We start from the raw sequence: 26,292 nt of genomic DNA, 5'->3' as shown, positions 1-26,292 counted from the left end.
GCTGTGATTGACAGCTCACAGCAGGAAACTTGACTTGTCTACTATTTCCTTGTTCCAGCCTTTATTTTCTGTATGGGTAGGGGAAAGCCCAGGGAGCTGGGACATCATAGCATGGGTGGACTTTTAGGACAGCGGTGATGATATCAGTTTGGGGAGGAAATTGGCCAGAAAACTACCTGTATTCATTGGCTTTGATGACATCAATGAATTGGAGACTGCACCAAGCTCTTTCAGGGTGGGATAAAAAGGTTTCTGAAAGTGAAACTACAACAGTACAGTAAGGAATTTTTCTAGTGGAGAGAAACAGTCAATTTAAAATATTTTAAATTCTGTGTTGTTTATTCATAGCAGGGACAGTAAATAGGGAGAAAAGGGACAGAGAAGTTGAGCATTTAATAACCGAATCCCATTGTTGTCTTTTAAGAACCTTTATATTCGGATAGTTATTTTTTTTATTCATGTCAGCCTCTGATTTTTGCAGTTTTATCAGTTCATCTGAATGGCTAGTTAAAGCTTTTTCAATTTTTTCCAACGTTTCTTGTTTGAGTTGATATATTCCTTCAATGTTTCATTCATTTTAATCACCTCTGAGTATGCTTTTTTTCATCTAAATTACTGGAAGCCATATTTTGAACTGCTTTTTAATGAACTGGAGAACCCTTCCCAAACAGTGTTTTCTCTACACCCTTTCTGGTCGATTATCTTTCCAAATTTCTTCTTTGCTGGCACCAAAGAAGTGTATTTACCTGCCAGTAACTAACTGAATTTTACCAAAAAAAAAAATTTAATGGCATTTCTTTTTTCTTAGTTTTTGTTTTGTGCAGCCATCTTGGAAGTCAGATCGGAGGTATTGTTACTTGAAGGAGGCATTATGGGTAAAGGAGGCAGAGTTTGGTGAGCTGAAGTCTTTCGGATATGGCCGGTCTCAGACTAGAGTTGGATCTCATAACCCACAAGTTGAATCCAGACAAAAAGAAAACACGGGATACAATGCTAGGCCAAATGTATACCAGTTTTCAGTATTCGCTGTAGACTTCCAGAACATGCAACTCTCACTAATCTAGCCTTTACATTTCTGACAAGGCAATCAATGTTATTTTGACACTAACAAGACAATTAAAGCTAACGGCAACACAATTAAGGTGCACTACATAACTTTTTAAATATCAAAATACTGTGTAAACATAAAAATATGGCCATAAATAAGATTCTAAGTACAAAGGTCCAAAAGAAAAAAAAAAGAGTTTTCCCCCTCTTTCTCATGAGCATACCTTCAGCTAAGAAGATCAAAGCATAGTTAAAATTCTATGCCCTACTCATAAGAAATTATTTTGATGAATTACTGTGATTAATATTACTTGAAATGACTTTCTATTAAAAAATCTTTAGAATGAATGTGTGACAGACCCTTTTAACTTGGAACAGCAAACAGGGAATTTTATGACTCAATGACATACACCTGAGAGATACAACATTGTAAAACTCTTTAAAAAAGAAAGAGTATACTGCAGAAATCAGTGGTTGAAAAACGTATGCTGCATTGTCTTGAACTAGTCAGATCTTTTCTTTAAAATGCTAAAAACTACTCAGTGGTATCAGGAAAAAAATGTTCTATGTTAAGATAAATGCCAGCATTATACCCTTTAACAAGGGATACAATATAATTTATTACTTGCAAAATACAATACTTTAATTTCATTCTATTCTACATCGGGGTCTTCACAAATCATGTTTAGCAGTACATTTCACTATATTTTGCGACTCTTTAAAAATCATAACATTGATAAGAATACTGTGCAAATGACGCATATCTGCAATGGAGTTCTAACAATGCTAACAGATTTTACTGAATGCCCTTTGGTGGGCCAATGTGAAACAGCCAGTATATAAAAGTCAGGGCTTCCTCACAGTAACATGCACACTGTAAATGTGATATGCTGTTCTTAGTTAGACAGAGATGACATGCTACTTAAATATGCAGCAAATCAAATTCCAGTCCCCACCTATAAAAATGTATGCCTGTATGAAGCCCCTTTCAGCGATGCACGTGTTTCCTTTCATGTGTGTGTATGTGTGTGGGGGGTGTTTATGCACAATAAGCAGCAAATCAAATTCCAGTTCCCATCAACAAAATGTATGCCTGCATGAAGCCCCTTTCACAGATGCACTTGTTTCATATCTGTGTGTGTGTGTGTGTGTGTGTGTGTGTATGGCACAGATGTAAATACAGGTTCATTTTTACTCATGGTAGTGCAAATGCAACCTTAAGGTGCAAATGCAAGTGCATCCTAAAGATAAGCCAGGAATGTCTACATCTGTTATTAAAAAATAAAGGGCAGACAGAACAGTTAAAAAGAAAAGACAAAACAGACTAAGAAGGAATATAGAGGCTAAGAAAGCAGTAGCGACAGAAAAAAAAAAAACAAGGCCTCAGATGGCACAAACCATCAGGCTGCAAGGCAAAGGCATAGGCATAAAGATAAAGAAGACAATCATCAGACACTACAAGAGATGCCAGCAACAACCTGCTCACCAGTCCACAGGACATCAAATGGCGGAAGAAAGAATATTTTCATCGGGTCCTGAATGAGGAAAACCCCTCAAAAGCTTTACTGTCCCAGACATAGCCTACAAATTAAGAAGCCATCCAAGAACTAAGAACAGCACTAAGAAAAATGAAGTCAGGGAAAGCAACAATCTCAGTTGAAGTAATGACGCACATGATCAAGTTATCAGGTGAGTTAGAGGAAAAATGGCTCCAGAGGGTACTCATAGCAGTATGGAGAGAAAGATGTAATCCAGATGTCTGGAAAATAAGCATGCTAGTGCCAACATACAAGAACAAAGTGGATACCCACAACTGTGGGTAGTGTAGTGGTACCAGACTGATGTCACATTGGATTAAAGTGCTGGAAAGGCAATTTATAAATGAATTTGAGGAACAGTGGAAAGTTAGATGGCCAGTTTAGACTCAGATCAGGATACAGCACAAGCGACCCAATGTCTGCACTGAGGCAGACAGCAGAGAATAAACTAGAGACAAGGCATGACTTCAAATAAGCATTCCCACAAGTGGAGAAAGCATACGACGAGGTTACATGAAAGCTGATTTGGGCAGTCCTGCAATAGTTCGAAGTCCCAGAAACACTGGTAGAGCAGGTTATGTACAAAGACGCAATGACAAGTATGAACACTATTCAGACTTGCAGAGGGGTTCCCAGTGGGAGTGGGTGTGCATCAGGGTTCAACTCTGAGCCCACTGCTCTTTACACTGGTGATGGATTACATTAGCGAACAGGTCAGCAGGGGGGACCAGCAAAGCTGCTGAATGCAGATGACAGGGCATCATATGTAGACTCTGAACAGGAACTTCAAAGGATGACGGAGGAATGGAATGTAAAACTGAAGGCACATGGAATGAAACTGACTACAGACAAGACTACTGTTATGGCAATGACTGGGGAAAATCAAAAGAAGCCAAAAATTGGAAGAGAAGGGAAAACAGTGGAACACGTTAACAGCTTCAATTACCTGGGAAGAGTGGTTGAGGAGAAAAGAAATCTGAATGAAAAGGTCAAAACTAGAATCAGAGGGCCTGCAGCCAACTGAGACAGAATGTCAGGGAAATTGTGTGACAGAAGAATGCCAAAGATGAATGTAAAAGTGGTGCGACCAGCACTTCTGTATGGTATAAAAACCACAGCAGTTAAGGAAGTTATGATGGAAATGAAGTGCCTGAGATGGGTGGTAGGATGCACACTGTGGGACAGATGAAGAAATTATGACATCCGATCAGAAGCCAAAATAGCTCCAATTGCAGAAGTCGTCAAAGGGAACAGATTATCATGGTACAGGCACATGTACAGGAAAGCAGAACACAAAAGTGAAGAGGATTTGAGAAAGACAGGAAAGAAGGCAAGAGGAAATAAAAGGTGTCTAGCAAACAGATGCATGGACTGTGTGACACGGGACCTGTGGCAGTCAAGCATCACTCTCAAAAGAAGGTAAGAGTGGCACTGAATCAAGAGAGGTAAAGAGTTCATGAGGCATCTTGACCTCATGTAGATAAATGGGAAAAAGGGACTGAGCTACATCTATTACTTCAAGAATTGACACTAAAGTTTAAAAAAAAATTATGCAAGTGAATCCTGAGTATATACATACATAAGCTTTATTTCTTTATTCCTCAAAGTAAACAGCTCCTAGTTTCTTGCCTTCTGCATGGCTGACATACCTCAACTGTACAAATTTTCGCCTCAAAGTTTTGGTCTGTTTCATAGTAAAATTGTGGTTTTCTACCAAATTATTGAGGAGTGAAGTCAGAAAATGACACACACTTGATATTCAGACTTCATAGCCCCCAGAAAATTCATGACAATCAAAACCTGCAATTCTATCAACTTTGTAAGAGCAATATTTAAAATTGTGTCTATTTTTGGGTCTTTCTCCCCCATTATTTAGGGCTTTGTCCAGATTTCTTGCTCTAAGAGGTTGAGAGGTCTGATAGCTGATGATATTGTATTTCAACTAGGCTTGCCACCCCTCCATTTTTTTTTCCGGACTATCCGGAAATCAAACTGATTCTCCGGAAGTCCGGAAAACACTGTACAAACTCCGGTATTCTGTTTCAAAAAGGAAACAAGACTATCGGAGTTTGTAAATCGACTGATTTACTATGCTTTTTTATAGAAAAGCATAGTAAATTAGCCAAAAGCAGGTGGCGGGAACGAAAAAAGATGCCATCGTGACGTCACAAAATGGATGGTATGTGGGCGGGGTTACTGGTGATGCAAGGGGCGTGGCTTTACTCTGGTTTTAGCCGTGAAGGAAGGTGGCAACCCTAATTTCAACCCACTTCACAGAATTGTGGAATTGACAGGAAAAGAACATTTTAAAGAAAGATGTTTCACAACGAGTACAGCATTTGTATGAAAAACATGTGCACCAACCCCATAGTGGGCAGAATAAGGGGACCAACAGATGGACTAGTATATGCTATAACTCAACTTTATATCTTCATTCTGAAAAATACAGACGGCTTTAATTTGCTTCAGTTCAGTCATTTCCTTCTTTATGCTTAATTTGTTTTCTCTGTGATCTAGGAAAACATTTATGCTTAAAGATGAAACACTTTCAGAAGCTGGATAAAGGACAGTGGTGGACACAAGGGTGTAGGCTAGAAATTTCACATTCGTACATCTTTTTCATCCTGTCCAAACTGCTGGAATCAGAGTGGAGAAAGGGTCCATATTCCTATCCAACACCCATACTGCAAAATGTGTCAGTTTATCTTTAATTCTTTTTCCTGGTCGCAGGTTTCTGTGCAGAAACAAAGATGCTGACCGCCTTCTTGGAGCAAGATGGGTCCCTAGTCATTATCGGAAATGGAGATACCAAGCAGCACATCTCAGGGAATGAACATTTGGGCGGCTCCTGCTAGAGGAGTGAGATAAAGGGTCCTGAAACCAGAGAAACTTCTCCAGAAGATGAGAATATAGCAGAGGGAAAAAGGTAACCATCTAATACTCCGCAACGTGTTACTGCGAGTCCCAGAATGGTGAGACTGAATAAACAGAAATGCAAATACCAAGTCTGAGACTGAGGTTTCTCACAGTATTTACTCCCTTTTCTCTGAGGTAAAATGATCTTGGAGTTGGTATGTTGAAGTCTGGGAGGTGTGGGCTTGCCTCCCATATAAGGGGTGAAGGAAGACTTGCCCCCTGACTTGCCCCCTGCAAAACAATTTAAAGGAGAACAAAGACATTTGATAGTTGTTCTTGTCTATTTTCATAATTATTTTTTTTCATAATTTTGGGGCTCACACTTATGAACCTCAGAATTCCAACAAGGAGCTGGGTACCATAGCTGAGGCCAAAAAGAGGCAATGAGAATGACACTAGCTTTGCTCATCTGTGCCTTCTACAGCAACCTGGGAGTGAGGATTATGGACTAAGGCTAGGCTCCTGTACCAGAGGGAGAAATCAGGGAAAAAATTATAGATGTCACTGTACTTGTTGCTCACACTTAAAAAAATGACTGCAGCTAGGCTTTCCCCATCAGCACAAAAGAACTTTCATCACAGACCAGCTGAGGCATTAGCAAGCACCTACTGAGTCTGTCAGGGAGCCGTCTTTCCAAGTATGTGGGCTGTTGCCAGAAAGCAATTCAAATACACTGTTCACTCCCAAAACCTCAATGCCTTTCCTCACAGGGGCCAGGAAGATGTTTCCCCACTTGTTGATATACTAAACTATTAGCATATAGTTGTGGTGTATGGCTATCACTCCGTGAGGAAGACAATCCTGGCATGTATGCATCTTGAGAAGGAATGCCCTCATCTTTATGGCATATATGTGCAGACTATCTTATGACTGTGGCCAAACACACCTGACAATTTGCCCTAAACAATGTCCCTCCATCTATGGTGGAGCATCCATGGTGACCATCACTAGGGATTTAGGAAGAAGGAAAGGGCTAAGCAAGGAGAGATTGTTACTGGCCAGTCACCAAGCACGATATCTTCAAAGTCTCTGAAGTGCTAAGTGAACTGGAAAGTAGATCTAAGGAGTGAATTCTCTGGGTCCCCACCCTCATCTGATGTATCACATGTGGAATGAGGAACATTGTCACTACCATGAGCATCAGCAGCCAGACACCCCTAGCCTCTGTCACACAGGATGCCTGGAGGCATCTCTAAGTACATTTGAACAAATGAACAAATTCTTTTTTCAGGAAGGCTGAGTAGACAAGAGCAAGTGCCCAATGTGCAACCTAGAAAGTTCAAGAAATCAGAAGGTTCTAGATTGGCCTTCATGAAGTTCCCTTTTATATCCCAAGAACTGTAAGAGATGGAGCACAGAATCCATGGGTATCATAATTTTTTCTACTGTTGGTACACTAAGGAGCCAATTGTCTAGGTAGGGAAAAATCTTCAACCTCTGGCCCACCATTACAACAGCTATGCACTTCATGAAGACCCTGAGAGCTACGGGCATTCCAATAGGCATAGCTGGAATCTAGAAATGACTGGCTTTCACTCCAAAATGTAGGAACCTCCTTGGTGATATTAATGTGCCGGATCTTCAAGATATGCGTCTGGAAGATCCAGAAAGTACATCCAATCTTCCAGGAAAAATTGATGAGAATCAACCCCACCAACACTATCCAGAACATTTATTTTTGGGATGCACTGAATTAAGCCACTTAAGCTTACAATGGGTTTAAGGTCTCTGGTATTCCTTGGCACTGAAAAGGGACCAGTGTACTAACTGAACCCTTTCAGGTCAGGTAGAACCTTCTGGACAGCTATTTGTTCTAGGAGCTTGACAACTAATATTGTTGCCCTCTTTTGATGGCGTAGGGCCTCTAGACAAGGAAGGGGCAGCTGCTTAGGAACAACAAGGAAGCAGATTATGTTGTTTCTACATACTACATCCAAAGTCCACTGGTGCGTAATGGTTGATCATGCTGGCTAATGGAAGGAAAACACCCACAAACACTTCAGAGCAGTCAGGCGAGACTTTGGGGGATAACAACACCCCACCCCACCCCCGAGCTGGGGGGGTGCAGAATCTCTGACCATTCTCAGAACCTCTGTCATTGAGCTGCATCCAAGTCATAAGTCACCCCCACTAGCCTTGCTAGTTTCTTTTAGATTATTAATCCTATGGCCATTGCAAATGCCAAAACAATGTCTGCACCTTGGAAAAGGGGCGATAAGGAGATGCAGGTCTGACAAAACAGCCAATTACTCTTTCCTCTTTGTTCACCTTCCTACAACACTGATTCCACTTGCTGCCTAAAAAGGTCAGTGGCCAATTTTGTACACTTTGAATTTCTCAAGGAAGTCTCCCATGTGTCTCGCACGTGGAGTCAGGTATGATGATGCCTTGTCACAACAATGTTAGTCACCCTCGCTAAACCACTGGCTGCATTTTGGGCCTGGTTTGACATGGAAGACAGGGATGAAGCCTGAGTTCTAAACTTATTCTGCTACTCAAGGTCTTCCAAATGTTCCAAAGTCTGACAATTTGTTTACTGCACTGTATTGGAATCTTCTCATCTGTGGCAGGTAAACACCCTCAGTGAATGTCAAGAATTGAATATCTTTTTCCTAAAGTGACCCAGCCCTCTGGACTTATTGCTTGTAGGATGTATCACAGGGCTCTGAGGCACAGAAGCTCTTTTTTAGGGGAGATGCTACAATTGTCCAACTTAGGATTCCTGAGCCAACACTCTTAATCCTTGGGGAGAGGGGAAAAATAATTCTGTCGGGTTTCCTTTGGATTGAAGGTACCACATCTGTCTCTTTCCAAGCCTCTGCAGCAACAAGCACAAATATGGCAGCTACCAGGTTGGGGGGGGGGCACCCCCAAATGTGATGGGAGAAAGTGGAAAACATTTTGTACTATTTTTTCTGAAGCTAATGCAGAAAACTGGGGCCAATCCATCTGTTTCTGCATCATTTACAGAACATCCCCAAAGGATTTGCTTTGGCTGACAAAACCAGTCTGGCTTCGTATTCTAGAGGTAAATCAATACGTTTCCTTTTGCATCTTCATTTGGTTTGACTCCTCATTTGGGAGGGCTCTGAGAAAGAAGACTTTGACTCTACTTCGGATTCCAGATAACAGTCCACCTGAAGGCTGTCAGATCCTTTATCCTTTTGCTGAAGGGGAAACACAAAGGGAGACTCAACTTCCCAAAATCCTAGGCTTCTGCAACAGCAGCACCAGTACTACAATCTGTATCAGTGCTACCATCATCCTTGAAGCTCTAGTGTCAAAACAGCCAAATGCAGACTACAGCAAAGGGGTCACTGTACTGACAGAGACCCTGATAACAAAGGTCTTGGCACATACTTCAATGCCAATAACTCTGACCTCAACACTGAAGGGGTCTGGAGCCCCTCCATTGCTGTAGACGGATAAAGCCCTGACTATGGCCCAGGTATCCCGGTTTTGAACAGACCCTTGAGTGACTGAGGAAGCAGGAAGAGGTGTGTTTGTTCATCAAGGGGAAAGCATTCATTGATGATGCTCTTTAATGAGAGGCATGGTCCAAAGAGGGGATTAAAGTGAGTTTGGGAGATGGACAGCAGACTCCTCAAGGATGCCTGTAGGTTCCTTGCAGGTCAGGGCATTAATTCAGTAATTGCACCAGGGGGTGAATAACTGGAGTGCCAGAAGACTCAGTGTAGAACGGGGGGGGGGGGGTGCACAGAAAGGGTCAGTGCCAACCCAGGCATCAAACTCTTAGATCAAAATTCCATAGCCAAAGAAACCAACGGAGTTATAAACAAGACAACAAAAGCAAAACCAACCTAAGGGAAGCCAAATCAGTCAATGCCACAGCCAGTAACGATCTGAGCAGCCTTCATCTAATAGGCACTAGGACAGGAGCCAATGAGGAGGCACAGAAAGTCTTGAAAGGTTACTTTTCTGGTATGACCTACTACCAGAATGGGACTGGGAGAAGTCCCAGTTACACCTGGGCCTGCAAGAATGGCTTTTAATAATCAGTGATGCCCCTGGAGAAAGAAACAGACCTGACATAGGTGGGCAGTTCAAATCCACTTCCAGCAGAGACTACTTTCTGTCTCATCAATGAGATCCAACCCAGAGGCTTGAAGAATGATGATCAATGATAATCTTACGAGAAATTTCAGAAACACCAAATTAACAATGGGTCCCCGTTTCCTCTCTACAAGGAAAACTTCAAAGGGAGAAAGAGAAAGGAAAATTCCTTAGCCAAGTCGAGTTCTTTTCAAGAAAATAAAAAAAGCTTTAAAAATGCTTCTGAACATGGAAGAGAACTTACAGAGCAGGATCTACAGCATTAATATTAATGGGCGGGTAGAAGGTGCTTATGCCATTTTGGGTTCCATCTCTAATTATGCTGGATTAACATGAGTAAGTAGGTAAGATTCAATTATGCAACTGTCACACTGTTAAAACAGTTTGGCAAAAATCAGCCAGCTTTTTCTTTAATGGGTAAATGGGGAGAAGATAGAAAAGTCAAAAAATAGAAGCATGGAGGGAAAAAGCTTATGCTGAAAGGCTATCAAACATATTTCACTTACCTGACAAATTTGCAAGAAATAAAACTTTGAAAAACTTTAAGCCCGGAGATCCACATCTGTAGCGATCCAGCAGCAAAGGAGATGAGAGAGAGTTCAGTGATAGAAGGGGTTATGGCTAAGGGAAGGAGCCTGAGCCTTGGATTCAAAAGTCTGTAGAGTGGACAATGTCAGACTTGACTGTATCCAAAGACTCATCAGTTGTGGACTAATGGAAGAGACATCAGATCTCATTTCTCTTCTTCAAGTCTTGTGAACTTGCAAAAACATTAACAGCTGTGAAAAGGCAAGCACTTACATGTGAAAACATCAACATCCAAGTGTGATTTTAGAGATGTAATATTTTAAGATCCAGTAAGTATGAGTGCATGATCAACATTAGCGGGCCAAAATAATAAGTGGTAATGCAAAATGCTGCTTGCTGGTTTTACAAATGATATGGCACTGCATTAAGGCACTCCCCCACCACTGGAGACACACACTTCACTGGGTAAACAACAGGTCCTACTTCAGAGCCACCTCATGTAATGCTGGAGGTGTGGACCAGTCTACCCACAGAGCACAGTTTGCCCTACGAGCGCCTGCTTCTGTCATATTAAGTGTGACCAACTTACTAACGGTCAATGAAATCAGTGTTCATGGTGACATCAATGGGGGACTCCCGATTTCTATACTAAATGGTTTCTAGTTGGTTTAACTGCTCCAATGTTTAGGTTTTGTACACACCTTGACTGGAGTGGACCCCATTTCTAAGTCAGTTCATAATTAAAGTTCATCAAATCAGTATTGCTTTAGTCTTCGATTTTAGCCAAGAATGATCTTTCCAGCACCAGCAATGTACCCAGAAATACGTCCTTAGTACTGGTAGCATATTTAAGTAAGACTGTATATTAATTTTTTTAGTCCCCTTTCTACTACTATGAGAACTGTCTTCTTCCACACTAGCCTCATTTCTGTTTGCAAATCCTTTTAAGACTGTGTCTCTCAGAAGGTACAACACTATAATCACTGGGTACAGCAATTTCAATAATCAATGTCACTTTTGTCTTTTTGTTTTCTAGGATTACTATAATTGGTTTTCTTTGCATCTATTTTTTGAAGTGTTGATAGCTAGTGATCCCATGTAGGACTATATAAACTACATCGCTGCTGATGATCATGTTTAGTGGCTGGTCTATTTTTTGAAGTGTTGATAGCTAGTGATCCCATGTAGGACTATATAAACTACATCGCTGCTGATGATCATGTTTAGTGGTAATGAATGCCATCAAAATCTGTTATGATGCTGGTTTCAAGGTGATGATACACACTGTAGCACATAAATGCTGAATACAGACGTTTTTCTAAAACATGAGAAAAGGGCACAGGCAATATACTGGCATCATTTCAGCTTCCTTGTTATGAAAGCCTTGCACAGTACTAAATTAAGACATCATATCATCAATATTATCATGTAAACTACATAGAAAAGGTACTAACCAGAAGAAAAAGAAAATATCTGGCTGCACCCCTTTCCAAAATGTTGCAATAGGTTAGTATAATAAGGTATATGGTTATACAGTGATTATGAAAATAAAGCTTCAGTTACCACTGTTCCTGGAAAAACAATGCTTCATGACATCAAGCTGCTATCCACATATAAAAATACTTCCTAACTAAAATCTGGTTCTGTTCTTGCTCAATACCTGGATAAACTATATCCCTAAATGTAACAAGTACTTTTCATTCCTTATACCTACTTACTTCCTTACTGCTATCTAATTCTCTTCCTTGACTTTCTCTCTAAATATACCATAAAAATGTTTTTCCTCCACTTCGCATTGCAATTCCTGTTTGTATTACACTAACTTACCTTTAATTTCTCTACAAACTGAGTAAAATGTCTCTAAATATTAAATTATTGTCATATAACTTGTATTGATTCTAAACCAATTGTTTTATAGTATATCTAATTTGTTAGAATTATTTAAAGAGCAGGTGTTTTTGTTTTATTTTTATTTTTGAAGATTCTAAAATTATTGTTCTTAAAGTGTTTTGTGATAATTTGGAGAGTTTCTCCTCAGTAATATGCCAATAAATAAATGAAAAGCAGTCACCTACATATGTAAACAATTTTCTTTTAAACTGCCAGTATATTTCTGATGAAGTTTGGATCAGAAAAGCACACTTTTTGAGTAAGACGCTTAAGCAGTAAACTTGATTTTTTTCGTATCTGCTACCAGACTTAATGACAAATTAAACTGGCCCGCTTGACCCAAGTGTTACTTTTCTTAGTTTTGTGTATTCTGTGACCGATTATGTACACGGATACTGTTCTTTAAGTGATCTTGCTTTGAAATTGTTTGCTGTTCTTTTTTCTGGTGATAGTGGAAGGGCCAGGCTGTTTCTTCATATCTTCTGATTGCTTTGGACTTTTAAACAATTGTTGCTGTTACTGGCTAGTCTCTCCTTTGAGCCTTCGATAATTTGTTCAGTTTGCTATTAAGTTGTGTGCGCACTCCACAGATGCAAGTGAATTGTTTTAGGCTGTGGCCTACTTACCTCCATTAATTTTCATTGGCAGCATGTTCCCTCATTAAATAATAGCTGCCCTTAGCTGCACAGCGATCTGCAGGGCACTATTACCTGATCTTATGCCTATTAGTTGCTCTTTGCTGCACCGTGCGCAGAGGTGGCACGCTCTTGCGCACTGCACCGTGCGCAGTGGCGGCACACTCTTGTGCAGTGCATTGCACCTTGCGCAGTGCACTGCACCATGCACAGCGGCGGCATGCTCTTGCGCAGTGCACTGCACCATGCACAGTGGTGGGGCACTGCACTGTGAGCAGCACCACGCTCTTGTGCACTGCATTGTGAGCAGCAGCACGTTGTTGTACACTGCATTGTGAGCTTTTCTGTTGTAACTTGCGCTGTGATCTTAACAAGTGCGACCGTGCAGTTATCACTAAGGGGAACTGCTACAGCTTCGCACTGCAGCTGCTGCTGTTACTGTCTTGCACATTTTCCTGTTAGGTCCTGCTTGTTCCTCTACAGTGATTTTAGATTTTACTTCTTACCACCATTCCTACACTTTGGTCACTGTAATCTCTTGCACTACCTTGTACTTATTGACTAAACTACAAAACCATAGAATTGGTGGCACTTACCACTTGCAAGGCACAGATCCTCCTGGCTGACCTGGAAGGCCAAGCAATTGGTACCCCTTCTGCTGTCAGCTTCATAGCACTTTGTATTTTTAAGCAGTGCAGGAGTTACCAAATGCTCACAGGCAGTAGGTAAACAATTATTTGACATACACGACACTATCTACATGAGATGCAGGTATGTACATAACATGGAAGCCACTCTCTTACCTAAAACTGTTGTCTGGGAACACTAGATATCACCACCCTCATCTCCACATATGCTGAGGCTGTGAAAAAGTCATTTTCCATACTTCCTAGATCTAGGAAGGCATGTTTTATGTGAAGCCTACCAATACACTACTATCACCTTCACACTAGTATGCATGTATGTATGTATTTACTGACTGATCAACTTTGTTGACGGGGTAGATGGCCAGTTAGGCATTCACAAGTTTCAACAAATAATTACAATTCTTTTTTTTATTTATACAATTCAAACTGTGTGACATTTCACTTGCAAAACAACTGTGTGACTTAGGGAAGGTAAATATAGATGACAATGTTACAGCTTGCAGAATAATGGAGTGACTTGTGGAAGATACAATTAAATACTTATGACAATGACACGCTATTAGGTAATCTACAATTCAAAGACAGCAACATATAACGAGTCATCAGACAGCAGACTGCATAGCATCCACTGCCATAAGGTCAATGAGTGCTGGTAAAAATGTCCTGGTAAGTGGTAACTGTCAGACATATCGATGCCATGCTTATGTGACTAGACAAGGACAGTGGGACAGCTCTCTCTCCAGTACCAGGATCTCTGATATCACAAGGGCTCTTCAGTCTTTACACTGGGCAAATATGAATATGACCCAGTGGTAGCTCATGCAGGTGTGTATGACTTGCAGTGTTCAGCTCTGTAGGCCATATACAGAGATGCTGAATCCCACTATGCATATGACAAACACAGGAAGTACTCTGAACCTACCTTCACCAGGAATGGTGCCTAAATACAAAGAAAAGACAACTGGAAACATAGTTGGTGCCTTGCTTGGGAAGGTCCAGTGTGTGTTAAACTGGGAAGACATGGTTGGCAGGTTAACATGCTTTGCAAGGGATGGCCTGCACCTCTTCTATATAACTTTTACATACTGGCCAAAGCCCTTCTTATCCCATACTGCCTTTATAGGCACAGCCCTCATACAGGACACTCCAACACAACAGATTCAATTACAGAAAATCTCAATTCTTAATATAGCAAGATTGCTCTTCTCAGTGACCGATCTTGAGACTCCCCTGCAACCTGAACACATGTACATCCATGCTGCAACTCAGACTTGGCTTAATTCTAAAGACAGCACTCCCTCCTTACCTGTGTTTAGCACTTACCATGCATTTGGACATGGTAGACCCTGCGAGGGATTTTCATATTCTACAGAAACTACGTCACTTCTTAGACAGATTCTTCCCCACAAAATCCACAAATCAAATTCACTAAGCTCCAACTTACCATAAACAAAACAAATTACACCCACTATGTACCCAAATTATTGCAAGAGATTTGTAAATGTACTTACTAAGCTGCACATGAAAAAAGTCCTTTTATGATGGGTAATTTTAAGTATTCACCAATAGACTGCTGTACCAACACCTCAAAACAGTTATATCCAAAGATTGCTAGATTTAATAAATGGTAATTCCCTGCAGTAAATATTAAACCAGCATAATAGGGAGTGCAGCATCCTAGATCTCATCCTTGGCGAAACAGCCCTCAAATACACCACTCCTACAATATCTCTTTTAAAGTCTCTCACACCCCTGCAATGAACAAGTATAAATTTAAGAACTTCAAATGGACAAACCTACTCAAGCTCTATAATAGGCTGTCAACACCAACACTTACTTGGAATATTACCAGTTCCCATTCAGCCTTAGCTGCTACTTCACCGAAAATGAAGTTCTAATCCAACCTATAGAAGTGCACAGATCTAGCAATCCACACTAGTATCAAATATACTAGGATATGTCAAAACAAACTGCCTTGCTGTTGTACCAGAATAAATAAGCTTTATAAAGAAAAATATCTAAAGTTCTATTACAAATCTAAATCTACCCACATTAAAGATTATCAGAAAAGAAATAAAATTGACTATTAAGAAAATCAAAGCAAAAACATGAAACCAAACTAACATCTAAAGCCAAGGATAACTATAAATCCTTCTTTAAACACATCACAAAATCAAGAAATAAACACCTAGCAGTGTTCTTAACTAATTCAAAATGGCATCAGCCACCCTGACCCCTACCCCTTCAGACATACATACTACACTTGCAGATAAATTTACTGCCAGCTTTACTCCAGAAACAATCACCAACATTATGCAAAACCCAGAGTCCCTCATATACCCCTAACACTGAGCAACAAGACCCAACTGTGTTCTCAATAATTAAAAACACCACTTCTATTGGTTCAGACAGTTTATCTTGATGCCCAATATGCATCGAAAACATGGTCTAATTCTGCTCTCAAAATTTAAAAAAAATACTACATACATGGGTCCAGACAATTTAACTGGATACTTAATAGGCAACAAAAAGTCACAGTATCAAGGGAAACCACGGAATGTTATTGAATTCAAAATGATAAACAAATATAATACTCCGCACCTCCTATGCCTTCTCAAGTAAACAGATGAGATTTTACAGACAGGTCATCCGGTCTTGTGTTTCCAATTGACTAACAGCATAAAAACTGCAAATAGAAACATCAACAAAATAAAATGAAAATAATATAAAATAAATATGCAGTAAATATGTAATACATGGTACAATATATGGGCACTTGCACAGTGGTCATACCAGAAGCTTTGGTTGAAACAGATTACGCAGGACATAATTCAAGTTTTAAGATGGAGCTATTCTCTTTCTTGGTGGTTTGAAATATGACCCTTTCAAGAAAACATTTAACTGGTTGCAGGCATGCCAATCGTGGGTCCAACGAAAGGCAGACTGAAATGGCCAAAAGATACACCTTAACTAAGGTATAGGCTAGTACTTATTTAGGTACTGCAGAAGCAAGAGTACTGAGACTGCACTGGGGTCAGTACTCATTCAGGTACTGCAGAATCAGGAGTACTGATACAGCAATGGGGTCAGTACTCATTCAGGTACTGCAGAATAAAGAGCACTGATACTGTGCTGGGGTCCTCCGACTGTTTGTAACACAACAGGGAACAAAAACTCTACAGTAAGATGAGAAGGATTTCTTAGTGGCAGGCTTCTTACCTCTTAAATATAATATGCATGCTCTCATTAAACTGGTGCCTGAATGGCAAGAGAGTCACATCACCCATGCTATAAGCCAATAAGTTTCCAGATTAAGGTCTGTGAGGTTTTCCATTTTTCTGGAATAGAAGGTCCACCTGCAGAAGCAGTATGCAACATCTCTCCTAGGACATCACAAGAAGAAGAGTCTTGTTTGGACCAAAAAGATGCATCTTCCCCCTTATCCTTCTGGATTAGTCTGCAGAGAAGGGGTATAGGAGAGGATGAACAGAGGAAGAGATTAATCCATCTGAAGGAGAAGGCATCCACATTACCTAAGCCTCTTTGTGTAGTGTTCCTAACCAAAACGTACGCAGACATCTGCTACCCAAAGAGGTGATTATTATTCTCATGCAACATCCACTTGTGTTGATCCACCACACACCTACCCAACTGGTACACCAAGTTCATCTTAAATGGAATGTAAAGTGCTTTTAAAGTTATCTGTGACTGCAAGACAGTCTGCCAGGTAGTCGAGGAAAGGGTAGGTAGGGGGTTCCCCTTGCTTGTTTATGTATAACATTATTTCAGTATTTTTTGTTGCTAACAAAAGGATCAATCTTTTGTTTTTTCCAGGCACGAGTGCTTTTAATTTTATATACTTCTTCCACTAGGCTGCATCCCAAAGGCCTTCAACTTTGAGGGTCCTTGAATATGCCCTGCAAACTAAATCCAAAACATCTGTGGTTGGGATCTAATTGTGGAGTTACAGGTTTCTCTCTAACCTGGGGCTGGTATCATTCTAAATCCTTGGAAATGAAGGATATGAGAAGAATAACTTCTTCCAGGAATAAACATTGGCAGCTCCAAGTGGGTACTGGATACCATTGCAGTTTCTTCACAAATATCTTGGCCATGGATACCACTGATAAGCTGGAAGCCACAAATCCAAGGGGTTGAGGCTCTATTCTATTGGTCTGTGCTCTCTTGTGCCAAGTACACCATTTTTTCTTGGGGAAGATGGGCCCTTTGACTACTGGAATCTAGGAGTGACTCAAAAATATCACTCTCATGTGACGGCTGATGGTTGACTTGAGAATGCTGAAGAACCCAAATCTTTGGAAACAGTTCATAGCTAAATGCAGGGCCCTCTTGTGACATGCTCTATAAGGCAGCCACCAAAACAGGAGGATAGATGCTGACTATTCCTCCTTCCAAAAATCACAAAGGAGGCTTCAGCTATGGACATTCATGAAGGTGGGGCACTTTATCATGGTTGTTGGCTTGGTGGATGTGCCTGTCTCCCAGACAGGAGGGTAGACACTGACCTGGCTTCAGCTATGGACATTCATCAAGGGGGGTAACTCTATCATTGTTGACAGCTTGGTGGATGTGCCACTCTCCTTGGCATAACAGCCTCCAAAGGGCCTTTGTCAAAAGCTTCATAAATCTGGGATGTGCAGTCTGTGGACTAAGAAAGCCCCCCACTTGAGCCTACATCCTCAAATCTTGAGATGATGTCAGACGCCAAAACTGAATCAGTCCCAATCCTATCTGCATTCTCCTTGTTAAAATGATTTTTCTGTGTGATGTCATAAGTAAGTGCAAAATGAGCATGAGGACACCTAGGTGAAATGTGTGAAGGCCTCTTTCTGTCTACATAGTTTTTGAGGGAGAGCTGTTGATTTCTGAGCATCTTAGGTGCAAATCCCTGGAAATCCCTACAGCCCTCCACATCATCATCATCATACTCCAGGTCAAAAGAAAACGCAACGAAAGCCTTTAGGTGGAAAAGCATTTTTTGTCATCCATTGGACCTGATATAACAGATCACAGTCAAACATCTGACTAATCAGATGTCATGACATTATCAGCAGCAGTAAAAGTAAAGTACAGTTGTGTACCTACCATAAATGTAGATGTTCGAGTGTATTCACTGTTGCAGTCATTACTCTTGGGTTATCCTGCTGGCAGGCTACCCTCGGTAGGCCAGAATTCCAAAGTCTAGGTCCGGCGTCAGTTGCTGTCACCTCTTCCCTGAAGTCAGAGCGCCAGGGGTATAAAAGATGCAACAGTCGCCATTTTCTTCAGTTTTTCTTGCCCCAGATGTCAGGTGCCCCCAAATTTGTAGGCTGAAAAAATATGCCAATAAAAATGCATGCACAAAATTAACATTTCCTTCATCTACAAGCAAATACACCAAAAAGGTATAGGACAGAGAAGTGCAGATAAGTCCCAGCAAAGAAAAGGGGGATGGTGGATGGGTAACCTGGACTGCAACAGTGAATACACTCGAACATCTACATTTATGGCAGGTACACAACTGTACTATGTTTGTGTTTCACTGTTGCAGTCATTACTCTTGGTTTGAATCCCAAAGCTGAGGAAGGGTGGCTGGGCTAAGGAGAGGCTATGAGGCCCTGCAGGACTGCAGTGGCAAAGCCTGCTCTGGACTTAGAGTAAAGAGGTAAGTGGTAGTGCTTTGTGAAGGTGTGCACTGAACTCCAAGTTGCAGCCTGTAAGATATCTTTGGTTGGTACTTCTCTGTGGAAGGCTGCTGAAGTGGCTGCTGCTCTGGTGGAATGAGGCCTAATGCCCTTAGGCACTGATTTGCCATGTTGAAAATAGCAGAAATGGATGCAATGGCCTATCCATTTAGAAATAGTCTGTTTTGAGATAGCCTTTCCTTGTGATCCTGCAGCATATGACACTAAAAGTTGCTCAGTTTGTCTGAAAGCTTTAGCTCTGTCCAAGTAGAAGTGTAACTGCCTGTGTATGTCCAAAGAATGCAGAATTTTCTCACCTTTGTTCTGTGGATTAGGATAAAAGGTTGGCAAGTGAATGGTTTGGTTAAGGGCCACACTGGACATCACCTTAGGTATAAATGTAGGGTTTGTCCTCAGAGAAATCCTGTCTGGATGAAAAATGATGAAATTTCCACAGCCATGAGTGCTTGTAACTCCGAGACTCGCCTTGCAGAGGTTATTGCTAGGAGCAGAGCTGTTTTCCAGGATAAAAATTTTATATCTGCTGTTGATGCTGGCTCGAAAGGAGGCAGTGTGAGTTTTTCCAAAACATAATTGAGGTCCCAGGCTGGAATTGGTGCTCTCCTTGGACGCCTAATGTTTTTGGCCCCTCTGAGGTACTGCCTTATTAAATAATGAGAAAAAATAGGTGGTTCCGTATTGTAATGGGCTGAAATGGCAGAGGCATGAATCTTAATTGATGATAAGGAAAGGCCTTTGTTCAGCATCTCAGTTAGGTATTGTAAAATCTGAGGGATATTTGGTACACACGTGTCAATGCCTTGTTCCTGGTTCCAAGCACAGAATCTCTTCCACTTTTGTGCATAAGATTTTCTGGTGCTGGGCCTCCTGGCCTCCAAGATAACATCCATAACAGCTTTTGAAAGAGGAGTGTTCTGAATGGCTACATTATCCGCCATGCTGCCAGATTTAAGGTACTGAGTTGGCTGTGCAGGATCTGATTGCTTTGTTGGGTCAGCAAGTGAAGTTTGAGGCAATATCCATGCTGGACCTTGAGACAAGCTCTTTAGGATTGGGTACCAGTGCTGGCGTGGCCAGTCTGGTGCAATCAGTATAATTTTTGGCTTCTCTTGTCTGACCTTTAGGAGTACCCTGGGAAGGAGAGGGAGTGGGGGAAAAGCATATACCGTTAATTTTTCCAGCTGAAGGATAAGGCTTGTGATAAATCCTTGTGCAAAATCTCTGCAATTGGCAGTTGTGAGGGGAGGCAAATAGATCTATGTCTGGGCATCCCCATTTCCTTATTATCATATCATGCTGAAGACTTGTGGATCCATTTTCCATTCGTGGGGATCCATGAGGTTTCTGCTTAGTTCGTCTGCCAGAGTATTTGTTTTTCCTGGCAGGAATTGTGCTTGCAGGTGAATTTGAAAAGCCAATGCTGTGCCCCATAAGGTCATTGCTTGTCTGCACAGGGGGTAGGAATGTGTACCTCCCTGCTTGCTTATGTACCATATGACCGTAGAGTTGTCTGTCTTTATCAGTAACTGTCCTGGATGAAGCAGGTCCTTGAAAGCTGTCAGGGCATTTTGAACAGCTAGCATCTCTTTTTGATTGATGTGAAGATGCATCTGGTTTGCAGGCCATGTGCCCTGAATACATTTTCCTGCCATATGGGCCCCCCAGGCATAATCTGATGCATCCGTTGTCAGCGTCTGGCTGGCTGTGGATAAACTGAATGGCAGACCCTTGTTGTGGTGACAGGCTTCTGCCCACCATCGAAACTCTTGTTGAAGGCAGGGAATGAGTGCAATTACTGTCTCTAGGCTTTGGCAATGCTGAGTCCAAACACTTTTTAGGTACCACTGTAGTTTACTCATATGCAGTCTGGCATATGGAATTAGTAGAATGCAAGATGCCATGAAACCCAAGGCCTGCAGGATTTTCCTTGCAGATAAGTGGGTTTTTGTTGCCAATTTCTTGAAGCAAGTAGTCAGATGCTTTTGTTTGTCTGGCGTGAGATAAGCCATCCGGGCAGTTGTATTTAAGCTTGCACCCAGGAATATTATCTCTTGAGAGGGCACTAGTTTTGATTTCTTTTCGTTTACTGCGTACCCTAGGCCAATTAGTAATCTTTTTACAAACACCAGATGCTTCAGAAGAATGTCTTTGTTCTCTGCTTGAATTAGCCAGTCGTCCAAGTAGGGATATATTTGAATTCCTTTTTGTCTGCAAAACGCTATTACTGGTGCCAGGCATTTTGTGAATACCCTGGGCGCAGTAGATAAGCCAAAGGGCAGTGCAAAGAATTGGTAATGCATTGAGCCAGCTATGAATCTGAGGTATCTTCTGCAAGATTGTCTGATTGGGACATGCAGGTATGCCTCCTTTAGGTCGAAAGTTACGAGCCAAGCCTTCTTGCCCAGCATGGGCAGTAGCTGCTGTAGAGTCAGCATCTTGAATTTTGGAACTTCCAGAAACGTATTTAAAATTGACCGGTCCAGTATTGGTCTCCAGGATTCGTCCTTTCTGGGTACTAGAAAAAGTCTGGAGTAAAATCCTTGCCCCTGCTGTTGTTGTGGTACTTGCTGAATGGCCCTCATGTCCATGAGGGCTGTAATTTGTTTTTGTGCCTCTGCCCATTGATTGTGTGGCAGGTCTGGCATACCTTTTGACCTTGGTAGGGTGTGAAAATGGAACCTGTAGCCTTGGGACACTATGTTCAGGACCCATTTGTCTTGGGTAACCATTTGCCAATTTGATGAAAAAAATGCTAGTTTTCCCCCTAAGGGGGCTGCCAAAAGAAAAGTGCTTGGATCTGGTAGAGGAAAGTCATTGGGCCTGTTTCCTGTAAGGTTGTGATTTGTCCTCTCCGCATTTGGAGGTAGGAGCACCCCATTGTTTAGGCCTGTATGAGCCTTGAGGCTGAGCTCTGCCTCTGGGACGCCTGTATCTGCCTCTTTGTGGTCTGTCTGACACTGGAAAGGACCAATTTTTGGTGGGCCAGTTCCTGCTAAACCTGGGTGGCTGCACCTGTAAGAAATCCTTGATTGTCTGCATGGATTTTGCTTTATCCTCCATTTTTTTCAACACCTCTTCTGCTTTAGTACCAAACAAAGTATCATGCTGTAATGGTGCATCTAATAATTTTGCTTTAACATGATCAGGCAGATTCTGTTCCTTTAACCAAGTATGCCTTCTAATAACAGAACCCGTAACAGTAGCCCTGCAAGAGACCTCCAGTGAATCATAAAGTACAGTTTTGTACCTACCTTACTGATGTATTTGCTTATAGCTGAAGGGATTTTGTGTTTGTGCAGAGGTTACTTCATTTGGTACTAATTTCTGACCACCTTTTAGGGGGCACCTGACATCTGGGGCACTATATATACCCCTGGTGCACTGATGTCAGGGAAGAGGCGACAGCAACTGACGCCGGACCAAGACTTTGGAATTCCGGCCGACTGCGGGACCGCCTGACGACAGGATAACCCAAGTGTGATGACTGCAGCAGGGCAACACGATGAACATCCACATTGCAAAGTATGCTTTCCCACTTGTTCAGCTGCATGCAATAAATCCTGCAATTCTTTGTTCTCTGAACCTTCAGTATTTGTCAGCAATTTCTGTTTAAGCAGTGACATTAAATATTGCTGATATTTAAGCATATGAAACTGACAATTTAAAGCCCTTACAGCCAGGGTAGCAGATGTGTATACTTTTTCCCCCCATCTGTCTAGAGCCCTAGAATCCCTATCAGAGGGGACAGGGTTTTTTTTTGCAGTGGAAGCTTTAACCCCTTCGGGACCCTGAGATATAGTTTCTGGGTCAGCAGCGGGGTTTTTATATAGGAATTTATGAGAATCCGGGACCCTGTAGTACCTGTCTGGCTTAGCAGGTGCAGGGGGTAGAGAGTCAGGGGACAGGCCGGACTCTGAAAATACATCTACAATATCCAGGACAGGTGGAATAGCAAGGGGTCTGTGCTGAGGAAGTAGCAGAAAGTCTCTGAGCCTTTTCTTAGATTCAGAATAATCTTGGCTCTCCCAGTGGAAATGCTACCTCATGGTATGCAGGGTTTCCCCAAAAGAACAATCCTCAGGAGGAGAGGCTGAAGGAATGGATTCTTCAGCATCAGAATCCTCATAGGGAAGCATGGAGTAATCCCTGTTCATAAGAGGAATCAGAGGAAATAGAAACCTGATCAGAAGAATCATACTCTGTCTCTTGCCTAGGCCTCTTATCAGGAGGGGGATGGGAGCCCCTGATCAAACTAATTAGGTCTTCGGCCATTTTGAGCATCTGTTTTTTTAGGCATGGAAGTCTGAGAAGGAGAATGCTGCACTTGTTTCTTTGTCTTTAGAGCTGATTTAGTCTTTGAAGCTGAAGATGGCTTAATATATAGTTGTGTAGGTCTGAAGACACCCTCAGAAGCCAATGCCTGCTCAGTGGCTCCGGACCCATCTGAGGGAATGATTTCCGAGTGTCCAATACCTTGAGTTTCCAGAGGCCCAGTCGGCTCCACGTGGGAGTCTGAAGCGGCCTGTGGCTCTGAGATAGCGGGCGCCAGGGGCTGCGAAAGCGCCTCACTGAGAACCGGCGAACCAGCGACTGGCCTAGCAGAGGCTTTGTTGTCGGTTTTGGACCTCGGATGCCTATCCTTTTCCTTGTCCTTGCATTTTTTGTAAACTCTGGTTGTTGGCAGGTCCGACGGCATTATATAATTAAATCTTCGGCCAAAGTAATGAAATGCAAAATCAAACCGACGCTTGATAGTGCTTTGGTTAAATCTAGCACAAAACCGACAGCTAGCAACATTGTGATCAGGGCGTAGGCAAGGGATACAGTAAGAGTGAAAATCCTTATGAGGTATTTGCTTCCCACAAGAAATACAATTGTTAACTTTTTCTGACATCAGTCTGGAGCAAGAAAAAAGTTTCCCCAACGGGGTACTTAGCTTTAATGAAGACTTTGGTTCTGAAATTCGGATTTGAAAATCTCAGGAGTCGGCCTACCGGCACTTGCGAACTGCTTTTGCTTTGGGCACCGTGCGGCAAGAAAGACTGAAGAAAATGGTGTCGGCTGCATCTTTTATACCCCTGGCACTCTGACGTCAGGGAAGAGGCGACAGCAACCAACGCCGGACCTAGACTTTGGAATTTTGGCCGACCGAGGGTAGTCTGCCAGCAGGATAACCCAAGAGTAATGACTGCAACAGTGAAACACAATGAACATCAAGCAGAATATAACATTCCCCAGAGGTGTACTCATCTGCACTGAGCTTCACAACAGGCTGAACAACTCTGCACAAAAGACACTACACACTACACAGTGCAGAAAGGATATAAAATGGTGTGGATGTACGTCGGTTTTATACAGGAAATGTCATGATGTCCCTGACGGATGGATGCCTAGAAGGGGAGGCTGCAGAGCTCTAGAAGTTATGTAGGGAACAGAGCCTTCAGTGGCTGAAGTCCCAGTAGTTAAGGCTATCACAATGGTCACCTAAATGAAGAACATCAGAGTTGACATACAAACAAATTGCTAATTTGAAAATGGTAAAGCATTAGGAAATATTAAACAAAAAAATGCCCTAATAACATAGACACTAAGCAGTATCCTACCCACCAATTCTTACTGAGATTGTAATTAGGCATTTTAGTAGCACAAATATTTAGCCAACAAGGTAATAATTCTAGGAACATTATGAAGTGTGAAACACACAGAGAAAGGGCTTCAGGTGCATCTGAGCGTCTCAACATAAAAACAAATATCCTACAGTTGAGCAGCCCAAACTAACTGTATTTACCTTGATTATGGGATCTTTAGGTGGTGCCCAGGCTGGTACAATTTTGCCATGCATTCTCCACTGGCCATAGGGGTTTGTTAGGTGCCTCTCAAATACCACATATTCCAGTACATCCTTAGGAATCTCCTCGCTGCCAACCATCAGTCGACCAAACCGGTCGTAGATTGCTAAAACCTAGCAGGCAGAAGGGCACATAAAACACCGAATGTGAAAGACTTCCTATATTATGCAGTAAAAGACAATGCTTTTATAAACTTATTGCAAAGAAGATATGTAAAATGCAGTACCTAATGGTATAATAAAAGCAGACCATACTAATACATATCTACTTCACACATTTATTAATGTCAGTTAGGTAACATTGCCCAGTCACACAGCTTGCTACATCCCCCACAGTATGCGCCGCTCATCACTAAAGCCTGCCTCCGATGTTAACCTACTACCTACAGCAGGGGCATTAGCTCTGCATTTGGCATCCTCAGTCTCTGCTTCCTAAGTCTGCATCACCAGCTGGGCTACTTAACTAGATGGTGCTCCTGGGCTGTCAATGAGAAGAGGTGCTAGCACTGGAAATAACTAACAAATATAATGTCTGCAAATATTCCTTTGTTCAGTTACACACACCAGCCAGAGGTATGCAAGACCAACCAGCAAGAATCAGGAAAGGGGAAAAAGTACAGTTTTGTACCTACCATAAATGTAGATGTCCGAACTGGATAGCATCTGCAGTCATAACAAATGGGTTGTCCTGTCGTCAGGCAGCCCTTCGGTCGGCCGGATTCCAAAGTCCGGGTCTGGCTTCGGCTGATGTCGCGCTTCACCCGACGTCATCTCTGCTGGTCTTCGGGTATAAAGGGCATCAGCCGACACCATTTTCCTCAGTGTTTCTTGGAAAGCTAAATTTTGGATAAATGCCAATGTTTCCAAAATAGTAGAAGGCAAACACAAAAAATAAACATGTATGTACATATATACAAACAAATACACCATAAGAGACTCCCCCCCCCCAGCTAGCTATTAGGAGGGTAAATACCCTAGGAGTACCGCAGAGGGAAGGAGGGAGTAATCTAACTGCAGATGCTATCCAGTTCGGACATCTACATTTATGGTAGGTACAAAACTGTACTATGTCCTTCATGGATGCATCTGCAGTCATAACAAATGGGTAGAATACCATAGCCAAACTAGGGGAGGAGGAATAATAATTATGGTGTAGCCAGGATCCCTTGCAGTACAGCAGTGGCAAACCCTGCTCGGGATCTAGAATATAGAGGTAAATTATAATGCTTGGCAAATGTATGCACGGAGGTCCAAGTAGCCGCCTCAATAATGTCCTTGGTTGCCACTCCTCTTAAAGCTGTGGTAGTGGCTGTAGCCCTTGTAGAATGAGGTCTTATGTTCTGTGGAATTGGTTTTCCATGGTAGGAGTAACAGAATCTTATGCAATTTCCTATCCATTTGGAGATTGTCTGTTTGGAAATTGCTTTTCCTTCCCTTCCTGTTGCATAGGCTACAAAGAGCTGG

The 26,292-nt window shown here is 41.9% G+C and overlaps 1 protein-coding gene across 1 annotated transcript in view; it reads right to left on the bottom strand.

Moving 5' to 3' along the window:
- Window positions 1-26,292, bottom strand: part of MRPL45 (mitochondrial ribosomal protein L45) — a 435,766-nt gene that overhangs the window by 27,130 nt on the left and 382,344 nt on the right. Inside the window, exon 7 of the mRNA XM_044055353.1 lies at window positions 24,769-24,942. Coding sequence (XP_043911288.1) covers window positions 24,769-24,942 — 174 coding nt within the window. The remainder of the gene's footprint in view (window positions 1-24,768; window positions 24,943-26,292) is intronic.

The sequence above is a fragment of the Protopterus annectens genome, chromosome 13.part0, assembly GCF_019279795.1.
Source record: "Protopterus annectens isolate FY-2018-M chromosome 13.part0, PAN1.0, whole genome shotgun sequence".
NCBI lineage: Eukaryota > Metazoa > Chordata > Ceratodontiformes > Protopteridae > Protopterus > Protopterus annectens.
Note: the sequence above shows the minus strand (reverse complement) of the source record. Positions and strands in the feature narration are given on the sequence as shown.